This window comes from Phaethon lepturus, unplaced genomic scaffold, assembly GCF_000687285.1.
Source record: "Phaethon lepturus isolate BGI_N335 unplaced genomic scaffold, ASM68728v1 scaffold44203, whole genome shotgun sequence".
Classification (NCBI taxonomy): domain Eukaryota; kingdom Metazoa; phylum Chordata; class Aves; order Phaethontiformes; family Phaethontidae; genus Phaethon; species Phaethon lepturus.
In genome coordinates this window covers 33335-43483 of record NW_010532017.1, presented here as the reverse complement: position 1 = coordinate 43483, position 10149 = coordinate 33335, and the positions used below count along the sequence as shown (strand labels likewise).

General features: G+C 48.5%; 1 protein-coding gene across 1 annotated transcript in view; it reads right to left on the bottom strand.

Moving 5' to 3' along the window:
- Positions 1 to 8296: 8296 nt before the first annotated feature.
- LOC104618986 (voltage-dependent N-type calcium channel subunit alpha-1B) overlaps positions 8297 to 10149 on the bottom strand; it is a gene marked incomplete at its 5' end in the record, with an annotated part of 28855 nt that continues 27002 nt past the window's right edge. The window contains 2 exons of the mRNA XM_010284725.1: positions 8297 to 8322; positions 8402 to 8509. Of these exons, the coding sequence (XP_010283027.1) occupies positions 8297 to 8322; positions 8402 to 8509 (134 nt within the window). The remainder of the gene's footprint in view (positions 8323 to 8401; positions 8510 to 10149) is intronic.

The window sequence follows — 10149 nt, the reverse complement described above, 5'->3', positions numbered from 1 at the left end:
TACAGTGAGAGATAGGGGCAAGGAGGGGAAGGAGAAACACGGTTAATGGGATATAACTGGAAGGGGCAGAAGGACTTGTGGAATGGTAGATCGAATGCTACGTTCGAGGAGCGAATGTGACCTCCATTTGCTGGAATGGGCTTTACTTTTAGCGGAGTGCCAGTCCACAGGTACCATGGGCGCAGAGCGATATGCAGCGCTTCACACCAAACACAGCGTCACAGGAGTCAACCGCGGGTTAGCAGGGGCATGGGGCAGCACAGTAGCCAAGCATCTCGCAAAGATAATTCTCCAAGACTAGTTCCACCCAAAGCTGCTTCAGGGCCTGTGGTCATCCCAAAGCAGCTCCAAAGAGGAAAGCACGAAAGCGTTGCTGGGCATCGCATGGAGAGGGAGAAAAATCGGGAATAAGTGGGCAAGGTACAGGCCAAGCCACCTAGTGATTAATTCTGTCTCCCTGCAGTTGAAGATGACTCCCATCAACCAGATAAACCTCCTTCCTTGTCCCACCGTCACTCCCCTAATCCCTTGTGGCTGGGAAAAGCAGGATAACATGTATTCCCTTGCAATTCTATCTCCAGAAATGACTGCTTAGATTTGCTGTTGTTGTTCTCAAATCATCTGTGGCTCAAGACCCAGACATCGGTGTGCAGCAACACAGCCTCCCACGGGCATCGCTGGACCCTGTCCCCTGCCAGTGGCAGCTCCAGACTCTGCTCCTTTCCCTTTAGGTTCAAACCCTGACAAAGATGCTCTGCAGAAACCAAGATAAGCGGACTGCAGGACAGCTCTTCTCACAGTTTTTCCCTTCCCCACTGCCAGGTCACCAGGTATAAAGCCCAGAAAACCAGGACAATCCCCACGTGTCCTCCTCTTTCACTCCACTGGCCTCCAGCCGGCTCTGTGGTGGAGACAGGGCTTCACTCATCCTCTGGAGACTTCCCTGTGTCTATCACCGCATGAAAGCTGCGCGGCAGAGGAAAGCCCTCGGAGCACAGCGGTCCAGCCTGACGGCCAGGGAGCTCAGGATGTCCTCCGGCCCCTCAGCTCTTACTCAGTCCAATACGTGCCTCCAACGGCCGTTCTCACAGAGCATTTACTTTGTTCGCTGTAACCTTTCCAAAGTATTATTCTTACTATCTACGCTATTTTGTTTGCTTACCGTAAAATTCAGATCTCTGCCGCCCCGTGATATTTACACAATGCAAAGCCAGTTGTTTCGCATCTCTGCTCCTTATTTTGAGCGGAAAGAACCTCCCAGAGGGAGGATTATCTTGTGTGCAAAGGTGCAGTCAGGGCTGATTTTGTGTTTGGTGCCCTTTCTCTCGCTAGGCAGTTACCCAAATTTTGGTGCTTCCCCTCGGGGGGCAAGGTGGAGTGCTAGAGCTGGACGGTTTGTCAGAGACACGAGGCGGACGCTGCTGTGGTGGGGGAGCACCGCGCGGCGTCGGCGCGTCCCCCGGGGTCTGCCCCGGCTCGGTCAGCAGCACCGCGTTGTGCCGCGCGGGTCCCCTCCCGCGTCCCTCGCTGCGCGCGCTGTCCTCGGGCAAGAGCCCGTATTGAAGAGCTTGTGTTTGTCCTCCTTGCTCACTGTTGAGCCTGAAGATGGAGGAGGGCATGGAGTCTGTAAACTGGATGGTCGGATGGGCAAAAAAGCGAAAAGTGAAAATATTTCCCACTAAAAACACTTATCCAGATTTCCAAAATCCATATAGGAGCTGAAAGGAAGACGACAGCAGAAGTTTCCCAACAAAAAGCCAGGCAGATCGATAAGAAATTAACATTTCTCTTTGGACCTGATTCTGTGCTTCTTCCAGGGACAGAAGTCCCCGCTGACACTAATGGGAAGCGGCAAAGCAATGAATACCCTTCCCTAAATCCCCACAATGCTCTCGTTACGTTATCGGGGCATGCACAGGCTCCCCACAAGCCTCGTGAGACTACACCATAACCCTTCAGAGAGTTACTAAGCTTCTTCGTTACCAAAATGATTGTTTTCACTTCCTCAATTCCTGTGCAACAAGGCATACAAAAACAAATAAAAAAGCAAAACAACCAACCAAACAAAAAGTGCCTGCTGTTACAGCGTGCGGCGTGCAATTGTGGATCGAGGGAACTGCAGCAAAGTGGAAAGAGAGAGTGGCTGCGTCGGTGCAACATTGGACTCCAAATGAGAAGGGAAAAAAGTAAAGGGTTAAGGAAGGTTAATTATTTCTAAACATGAATTTAATAGGGTACAACTTAGTGCAAACTACATACTGCTAGGTAACTCCCAGGTGACCGTGCTTTGCTCCTCTGCAAACAATTCGGACAAGATGAGGGACATTATTTGAAGCAGCCCCACAGTACAGCCATTGTCAGACATCACGGCAGATGTGCAGCAGACATGATGACGACAAGGGAGGGGAGGGGTGGGGGAGAAGGACAGCAAAGAGGGAGGGAGGAGGTGAGGTTGAAAGCACAGGAAGATTTAAAAAAAAAAAAAAAAGTAGAACATAAAAGACAGGGGAATGACAGGCAGAATGACAGGAAGGGAGACGCCCAGAAACAGAAAGCATTGCAAATAAGAGTTATAAAGAACTCAAAGTTCGGGGGGAGCCGAAGCAGCGTGTGAGAGGGAGGGTGGAGGGCATGGAGGGGGAAGACACACACAGAAAGTACATCGGTTATTCAGCTGAAGCTACAACCACCAAAACGTTGTATTATTAAATGAGGTTAGATCCGCTCAGATATTACAGGCCTGATTCCTAACGAGATTTGACAGCTCTCACGTGGGGCGGCCGTGCCCTGGGACCGCGTGCCGTGCTTCTGCGAGAGGGACTCGCTCCTGCAGATATCTGACTGCAACAGAGAGGAGCTTCCCGAGGAAAGGCTCGCGCTGCTGGCATCGCTGCCAGCCGCCTCGCCTTGGGAGGGAAGATGCTACCTGTGGTCTAGAATAAAGGGCAACTTTGTGCTGGGAAGGGGGAAGGGAGGGCGTAGGGGTTCACTTCGGGGTCTGTTTCTTTTATTGAGCATGTTGAGTGGTGTTCCTGATAACGCAGAGGATCCCAGCTCTCATACAAAGACTGCAGTTTCTGAAGCCAGCTGGGAAATCTGCTAGCCGACGCAGCGTAGCTCGTGCCAGCCTGAGCATGTTAGCAAGAAGACTGCATCTGTTGGAGCTATTGCTGCGTGTGCAACGCACAGGCTTTTAGTTTTAGGGTGCAGCGTTTCACGTTCTGCTTCCCACGGAGAGCAATGGGAACAGCCCACAACCACGGGCTGCTCACTCCTGCCTCTATGAATCGGGCCCTTTGAATGAGAGACGTGGCTATGAGCGGTGAGATGTTCTGACACACAGGAGGGAGGAGGGTGGTTGGAGAGCATCTGGGACAACACGCTGGCAATGAACATGTGACGTGCCCAAAAACGATCTGTGAAAACCATGACATCCTATGCACTAGGTAGCGTCCGCAAGCTGCTGTAAAAGCCAACTCTAATGATGAGATTTCCTTACAAGAAGTTAAACAAGGGAAATCCTCAACAACATTTTTCTGACCAAAGTCACAATACAGCGTGTGCTAAATACTATGGGAAGAGAAAAAAAAAAACAGGGAGGCTGCGTTCGCGTCTCAATGCAGCCTTCCAGGCACAGGCTCCCTGGTATTTTCTGTGCTTACTATGTTCATCAAAGAGAATCGCAGCGCATCTCCGGCTTTTTTTATGGCTAGGGCACAGGAGCATGCCTTGACTGTCAGTCTAGATAGAAGGCATGCCACCGTCAGTGGGAAAATTACACCCTTCCAGGAATACAGGCTGGCAGACAGTACTGTCCCCAGCTAAGCAGAGCAGACACTCTTGGGTGGGTAGTCGTCAGTTCGCTACCCAGAGAGAGGGATTGCTCTGGGTTGCTTTTTGCTGCAACCAGAGAGCAGTAAAATGGGGGACAGGCTGTGTCTACACATGAATACCTGTCATCCAAGCACAAAGGCTGGTTACCTCTCTCCAGGTTCAGCAAACATGTTTTAAAGCAAGTAGCTTCCAACAAGATTGCAAGCAGAGAGAAGATACTGAATTCTTGACCCACCCTCAATCTCCCACTGTCAGTAAAGCCTCCTCACTCACCTGAGTTTCCGCCCGCCCCTGGCTCTCCAGGCCTGGTTGGTGCTCTCCGTTGGCAAGTGTGGGGCTGATTTCCCTCATTTCTACCACCTGATCGAAACAAGAAATGGTTTCAGTAGCAAGAATGTGAACATCAGCTTTGAAGCTGTCATCTGAGCAGGCTTCTGCCAGGTTGGACTTAATTGCGAAGAGAAGTTGGGAGGAGAAAGAGTAAACGAAGAACTGTGGAGTGCTCAGGTTACTCTAGCTACAGTGCTGTCTTCAGCTAGGGCAAGAGCGGCCCAAGCTCTTCCACTAGCCATGGCAATGAGCCCCAGCTCTGACCTATGCGACCTCTCGTCTGAGTTTGTACGCTGATGACAATGGCATTGGGACAATGGAAGAGATAATCCTAAGTCAGCTATCAGAGCAGGCAGATAATTCTGCCAGGAAAAGCGCACCCACACATACAGCTATCAGACCGTAGAAGCCGTCGGGTTTGGTTTTTCTCCATAGCATTCAAGCAAACTTTGGGTTGTAAGAGAGAACAACGCTTTTCTCAAGGTTCAGAAGGGTGCTTCAGCTCTCAGGAAAGTGTCTAGCTTGATATCTGTTAAAATCTACTGCATTTCACCCTGTCTTCACCTGTTTGCTCACCCGTTCAATGGGGATTTCTTCTGAGTGGCCTCGTTCAAAAGCTGGTGTTCTGGTTTCATAAAACATGTCCTGGGTGCGTTGGGTCCCCCAAGAACTGGATTCTTTGATCCCACCCTCTGGGGCTGGCCTGTCAGAAGGAAAAGTGGAAAAAGGAGATTTTGCTGAACTTTTTGCAATGAAGATAAACCACTCAGATACCCTTTGAGGTTTCACTTGTGAAACTAGTTGCAGGATAGGCACAGCTGCTGGTGAAGCTATACGGTCCCCTGGGTTTTGCCACAGACACTTTCTATATAGCCTGAAGATCCCATAAGCAGCAAGGAAATCAAACCAACCAGCACATATTTTTTTTTCACTGACTAAGGAAAACAAACTTCTGCAGCTTAAGTTCTGGTGAAGAGAGATGAAGAATTTTTGGAGTTCAGGCAAATTATGTATGCAAGACTAGTTAGATGAATACCCCTAAATGACATTGGTCGAACAAACACTAAAGTACGTTCACTGAATGTACAGTGGCCTTGGGTATAACTGTTGAGTCTGATGTTGGTTTCCCTATCAGGCTTATTCAAGATATTTAAACCTCAGATGTCTATCACTAAAAATCCATAGCACTTGTGACTCAGAGGAAAGTCACCTGAAGAAGAGCAGGAAATGGAGAGTTGATTTGGGATCACTGTTACTATAACTGTTTGGTAAGCTCTCTGTGGAGGTATTATTTTGCCCAAAGAGAAGGAGCCAGATTCTGTCCTGGGAAGTCTCAAGAAGCTCTTGCTGCTACCAAGCACTGTGAGCTTGAGGGACTTCTTTGTTCCCAAGGACCTTTTTGCTCCCAAGAGCTCACTGTATTGGTGGTTGGTGGGTTGGCATTTGCTTGGTTGTTTTGCAATGATCCCAAATTCCCGTAAATAAGCTCACACTTAAAACTAACCACAATGGAAAGCTCTATAATTAAGATGCAGAGGAGACCATTAAGAAAACATGCAGCTCTGGAGAGCCCAACACATGGATACCTGCACCTCAGGCAGCAGTGGGAAGCAGAGCTACACGGAGGCATTTTGGTAGCCACCAGTGGGAAATTGTCCCAGCCATGGCTGTGAAGGGGCTGCTGGTCTTGGTGTCACCAGCTGTGCTGCTCCACCTCCAGAGCAACTGAACCAGCAGTGGTTGGGGTTGATGTGTACATCCAGTGGGTCCCCTCTCTGCGTTACGGCTTTGGTGGGGAGGGCACGGAATACTCACAAGGCACCCCCGTTGTTGAGCGAGGCCGAGCTTTTCTGGCGAAAGAACGCCTTCGCGTTGTTGAACGCCGTGGGCTGGGTTTGCTCCAAAGTGGCCTTCAGGGGGTGAAAGAGTGACACCGGTCCAGGCTGCGAAGCACAAGGAAAGGTTGTCAGAGACAGAGCTGCATGTGGAGAAGACGGATTGCAGTACATCTTCTAGGTAATAAACTGTCCACTTCGTCACCCTGAAAGGTCAGCCCAGCAGAAAGCACACCTAGCCCTCCCATAGCTGTAAGAGGACACTTGCTGCCCTCAGCTTTGCTCAAGCCAAAGCTGTGCTGCAATCCCCCTTCCCTCTAACAAGACATTCCCCCGGCCACCCCAGCGCAGCAAGGATTTCACACACCAATGCGGCCAAAGGGGCTGTGCAATTCCGGTGGCCCATCGCAACACCGGGTCTGCTCTAGCCTTCCATCTGCAAGACAGACCGACAGGCCACGCTGGGCTTCAGCTGGATGATCATCCTGAAATCAGGTAGGTACTTGTCCGATCAGAAATCATTGAGGTTTCAATCCCAAGCCAGTTGCATGGAAGTATTTTCAAGAAATTGAAAAAAACCTTAAAATCTATTAGATTCGAAACGATTTTGAATAATTCCCATTTTCAAAAGTAACTTAAACATTTCAGAGCCAAACTATCATCAGCTTTCAATAATTCTTTGGTGTCCCAAAGAAACCTTTCGGGGTTCCCCAGTCCTCAGGCCACTTCTGAAAATAGGACTTAGATTGCCAAGTCACTTGACATTTTTTGGAAAAGATCTTTCCAGACCTACTGGAAAAGGCAGCTGCACCATTTTTTTTTTTTATCTTTAATTTTTGAGAGAGAGAGAGAGAGAGAGAGAGAGAGAGAGACTTTCAGGAGAAGTTTCTATTTTTGAGATGGCATTTTCATATCCTGCCTGGAGAAGCATCCAGACTTTCTGGATGAAATGTGCTAGTGGCTCTTGTGAGAGCTGCCCAACGCTGGAGGAGAAGCTGCCCAAGAGGGAGGACTGAGAAGGACACCTTTTGACTGAATACCTGGCACAGGCCTCCGGGAGGCTGGTGGACTTGTTCCCTGCTGTTCTTATTCTGCTTGTAGAAGTCAAATATCATCAGCGCTGCGTAGACCTTCCCCACAGTCATCTCATCGGCTGTCAGGATGGTGAAATGCAGCAGAGATGTTCAGGTGAGGAACAGGAAAAGATCAGGAAAAGACAAGAGTAAGTCAAAGGGCACAAGAAATAAGAAAAATTGGGCATGATAAACAAGGAGATAGACAAGGTGACGTTAGAATAACGAGACAAAACAGACACAGAAGAGCAGGGGAAAGAAAAAAAGACCAAGAAAAAGGTTACAACAGACTTCCTCAGATCTTTTCCTGTTGCTGGCTTTCACATCTGAGGGGGACGGTCCCTGTCTCTAGCTCTCTGTGGCAAACATTCACAGACACCGTGTAGAAAAAAAAAACAGGCAGGAAAACTCTGTGGCATTGTAAGCATTCCTGACGGAAGAATTGCTAAATTAATACCAGATCCACAGCCAGCTTTTTATCAACAAAGAAGCCTTATTCCTATTTCTTTGAATTACAGTCAACTGGGGCATACTGGGCTAGCATGCATATAAAGAGTATTCCATTTTTCCAGATGTCTTTTTTCACCCTCACAGCAGCTGAGCACTTAGTGTAGAGCAAAGAGTTAAAGCAGCAGATACATAGGCATCAAAAGAGGAGGGGAGGAAAAGACTGAAGCAGTCACTACCCACTGATTCGCACTTCCTCAGCTCCTTCATTTTTCTTAATTAACAATGTCTTTATTGTTCTGCACTGTTTCTCATTAATAAGGAATCCAGAGTCCTTGTCTTGGCCAATCAAGCTAATGGCAAACTTTCCATTTCCTCAGCACATTTGCCTGGGACATCGTCAAGTAACACAAAGGCCTTTAGCCCCAAAATACCTCACTTCTGATTCTGGAAGTTCTCAGCAAACTTTGATTTTCTTCTCCTGGTTTTCTGGAGCCCAGAAGGTAGAAATTGCTCTCCCATCCTGTAAGGCACAGGCTGGAGGCAGACAAAGCTGTGAAAAAGCTCTGGAAGAGGCCACAGGGCATCGGTCCCTTCTTGGAACTGTTGGGTTTTCTTTCTAAGTACAGGAAATCTACCGTAGCATAATACAATGCATGCCTCGATGTGACCTCAGCTTCCCTACTCCTTATGTGACCATGGCAAGGAGGTGCAGGCTGGGAACCCTGCAGAGGACACCTGGAAGCTGAACTGCACTGGCTTTCTTTGCTGCATCCTCTAGATGACTGTGCACCTCAGTGGGGCTAGGGACAGAGCAGGCAAGAAGGGAGAAACCTCTTAGGCGGATGGGATGGGTTGGGTGTTTGCTGAGGAACCACTTACGTTTGTGAGGAGGCACCAGCAAATCCAGAGTCTTCTGGGACAGATTGGGCCAAACCAGCGAGATCTCCTTTCTCAACTCAGCATCACATTGGTGCTGTTTAACACCCCCTGCAGAGAGGGAGGGCAAAAAGGCACATGAAGAGTGGAAACCCTTGTCCTTTCGGCACATACCACTATTTGCACGGCAAGCACAACAGAAGTCATTTCCCCCACTCCCGTTTCTCAGGAGCACCAAGCCAGCACCAGCTGCAGCAGATGTCGCAAAGGGAATCCGTGACCTCCTCTGTGACAAAAGCACGTGAACTCGGCAGGACCATCATCGCTCCAACCTGCTGACCCTCTGCAGTTACTTGGGGCTTAAACTTAAGCTCAGAATTACTATATCTCACTGCAGGTGCCTGCTCGTTTGGGGTGCTGGGTAGCATCAGCAGAAAGCTGCAGCACCTCCCAGCTGCGATGCAAAGGACCCGGTCTGAGGTGCTGTGCTATGAGCAACGCCACGATTGACTACAAACGCTCTCCACCAACAACTCTTCCCAAAATATTTGGCAATGAGACGTAAGCAGGCTGTTCTCTATCAATCAGCAGCATCAAACGGCAGCTAGATCGCAACGTAAAACAGAAAGAGCCGAACACAGCGGCGTTATTCAAATGGCCAAAGTGAGGTCTCAATGCACAAGTGGAAAGCGATTAAAGCATGTGTAAGCCAACGGGCCAGCTCCCAGATGAATGCGCCGCACAGTAGGCAATTAAGTAGTTCATCTGAATGACAGAGATTATTTTTCTAAGAGAAAAGTAATGGGAGGAGGCTCTGGGTACTCTGCTACATGGTGGTTTGAACTCCCACACAGAAACTCATTAGGGAGGGTTTATTAAGGGCCTGTTAGTCCCACTAAAGACTCAATTAAATGTAGCACATGAAACCTATTCAAACGAAGCACATAACAACAAAACAGGTCAACAACTCACGACCCACAGCAGATACAAACCTGAGAAAGAATCCAGCTATCAGCTGAGCTCTCTTCTCTGGTTCCCTTCCAGTGTGTGGTCAAAAAAAAGGGTGGGGGGAGCCTTTTTCAACTGAAAAAGGCTGTTTGAATTGCTATTGCTGACAGGTAGCTAGAAGCCTAAAATAATACAAACTCTCAGCGTCTTTATCCAGAGGTTATTACTAAAATAAGGTGCTGGCCCCTAAAACCCCAGGAAGTCCTAAACGCATCCTTAGCAATGAGTGTCTGATACGCGGTGTCACTCCCTAGGGGAGCCCCAGCAGCCCCAAATTTTGTCTTCTTCCAGCAATGCCTACCCAAAGCATCAAAGACAAAGTTTAAGTAACACATGAGGGAGGTAATTAATACGGAGAGGTTGAATGGCTGGCCTAAAACCGCTTAGGAAAAGCACAACATCCTAACCCTGCCCTGCCCGTTGCTTACAAGAGTTTTATTACCTCCTGTTAGCATTTAAATTAGGTATAAAAGTGCCTGGGTCAGTCATGCCTTGATTCTGACCCCAGCCAGCCTGATTAAATAGTGTAACGACCCAGAGAAAAAGCCAATGTATTTTATTGCATCGCAATGTTTAATTGGGAAGCCAAGTAAATGCCTGATTAAACACTTAAATAATTAAATTTTATCTCAAGGCGGAATGCGGTTCACGGCACTTGAAATCATTGCTTCGCTGCCAACAGACAGCAATTGGAGAGGAAGGGCTGTTTATCCCTCGTGCTGGAATAGTTAATAAAAGAGGTG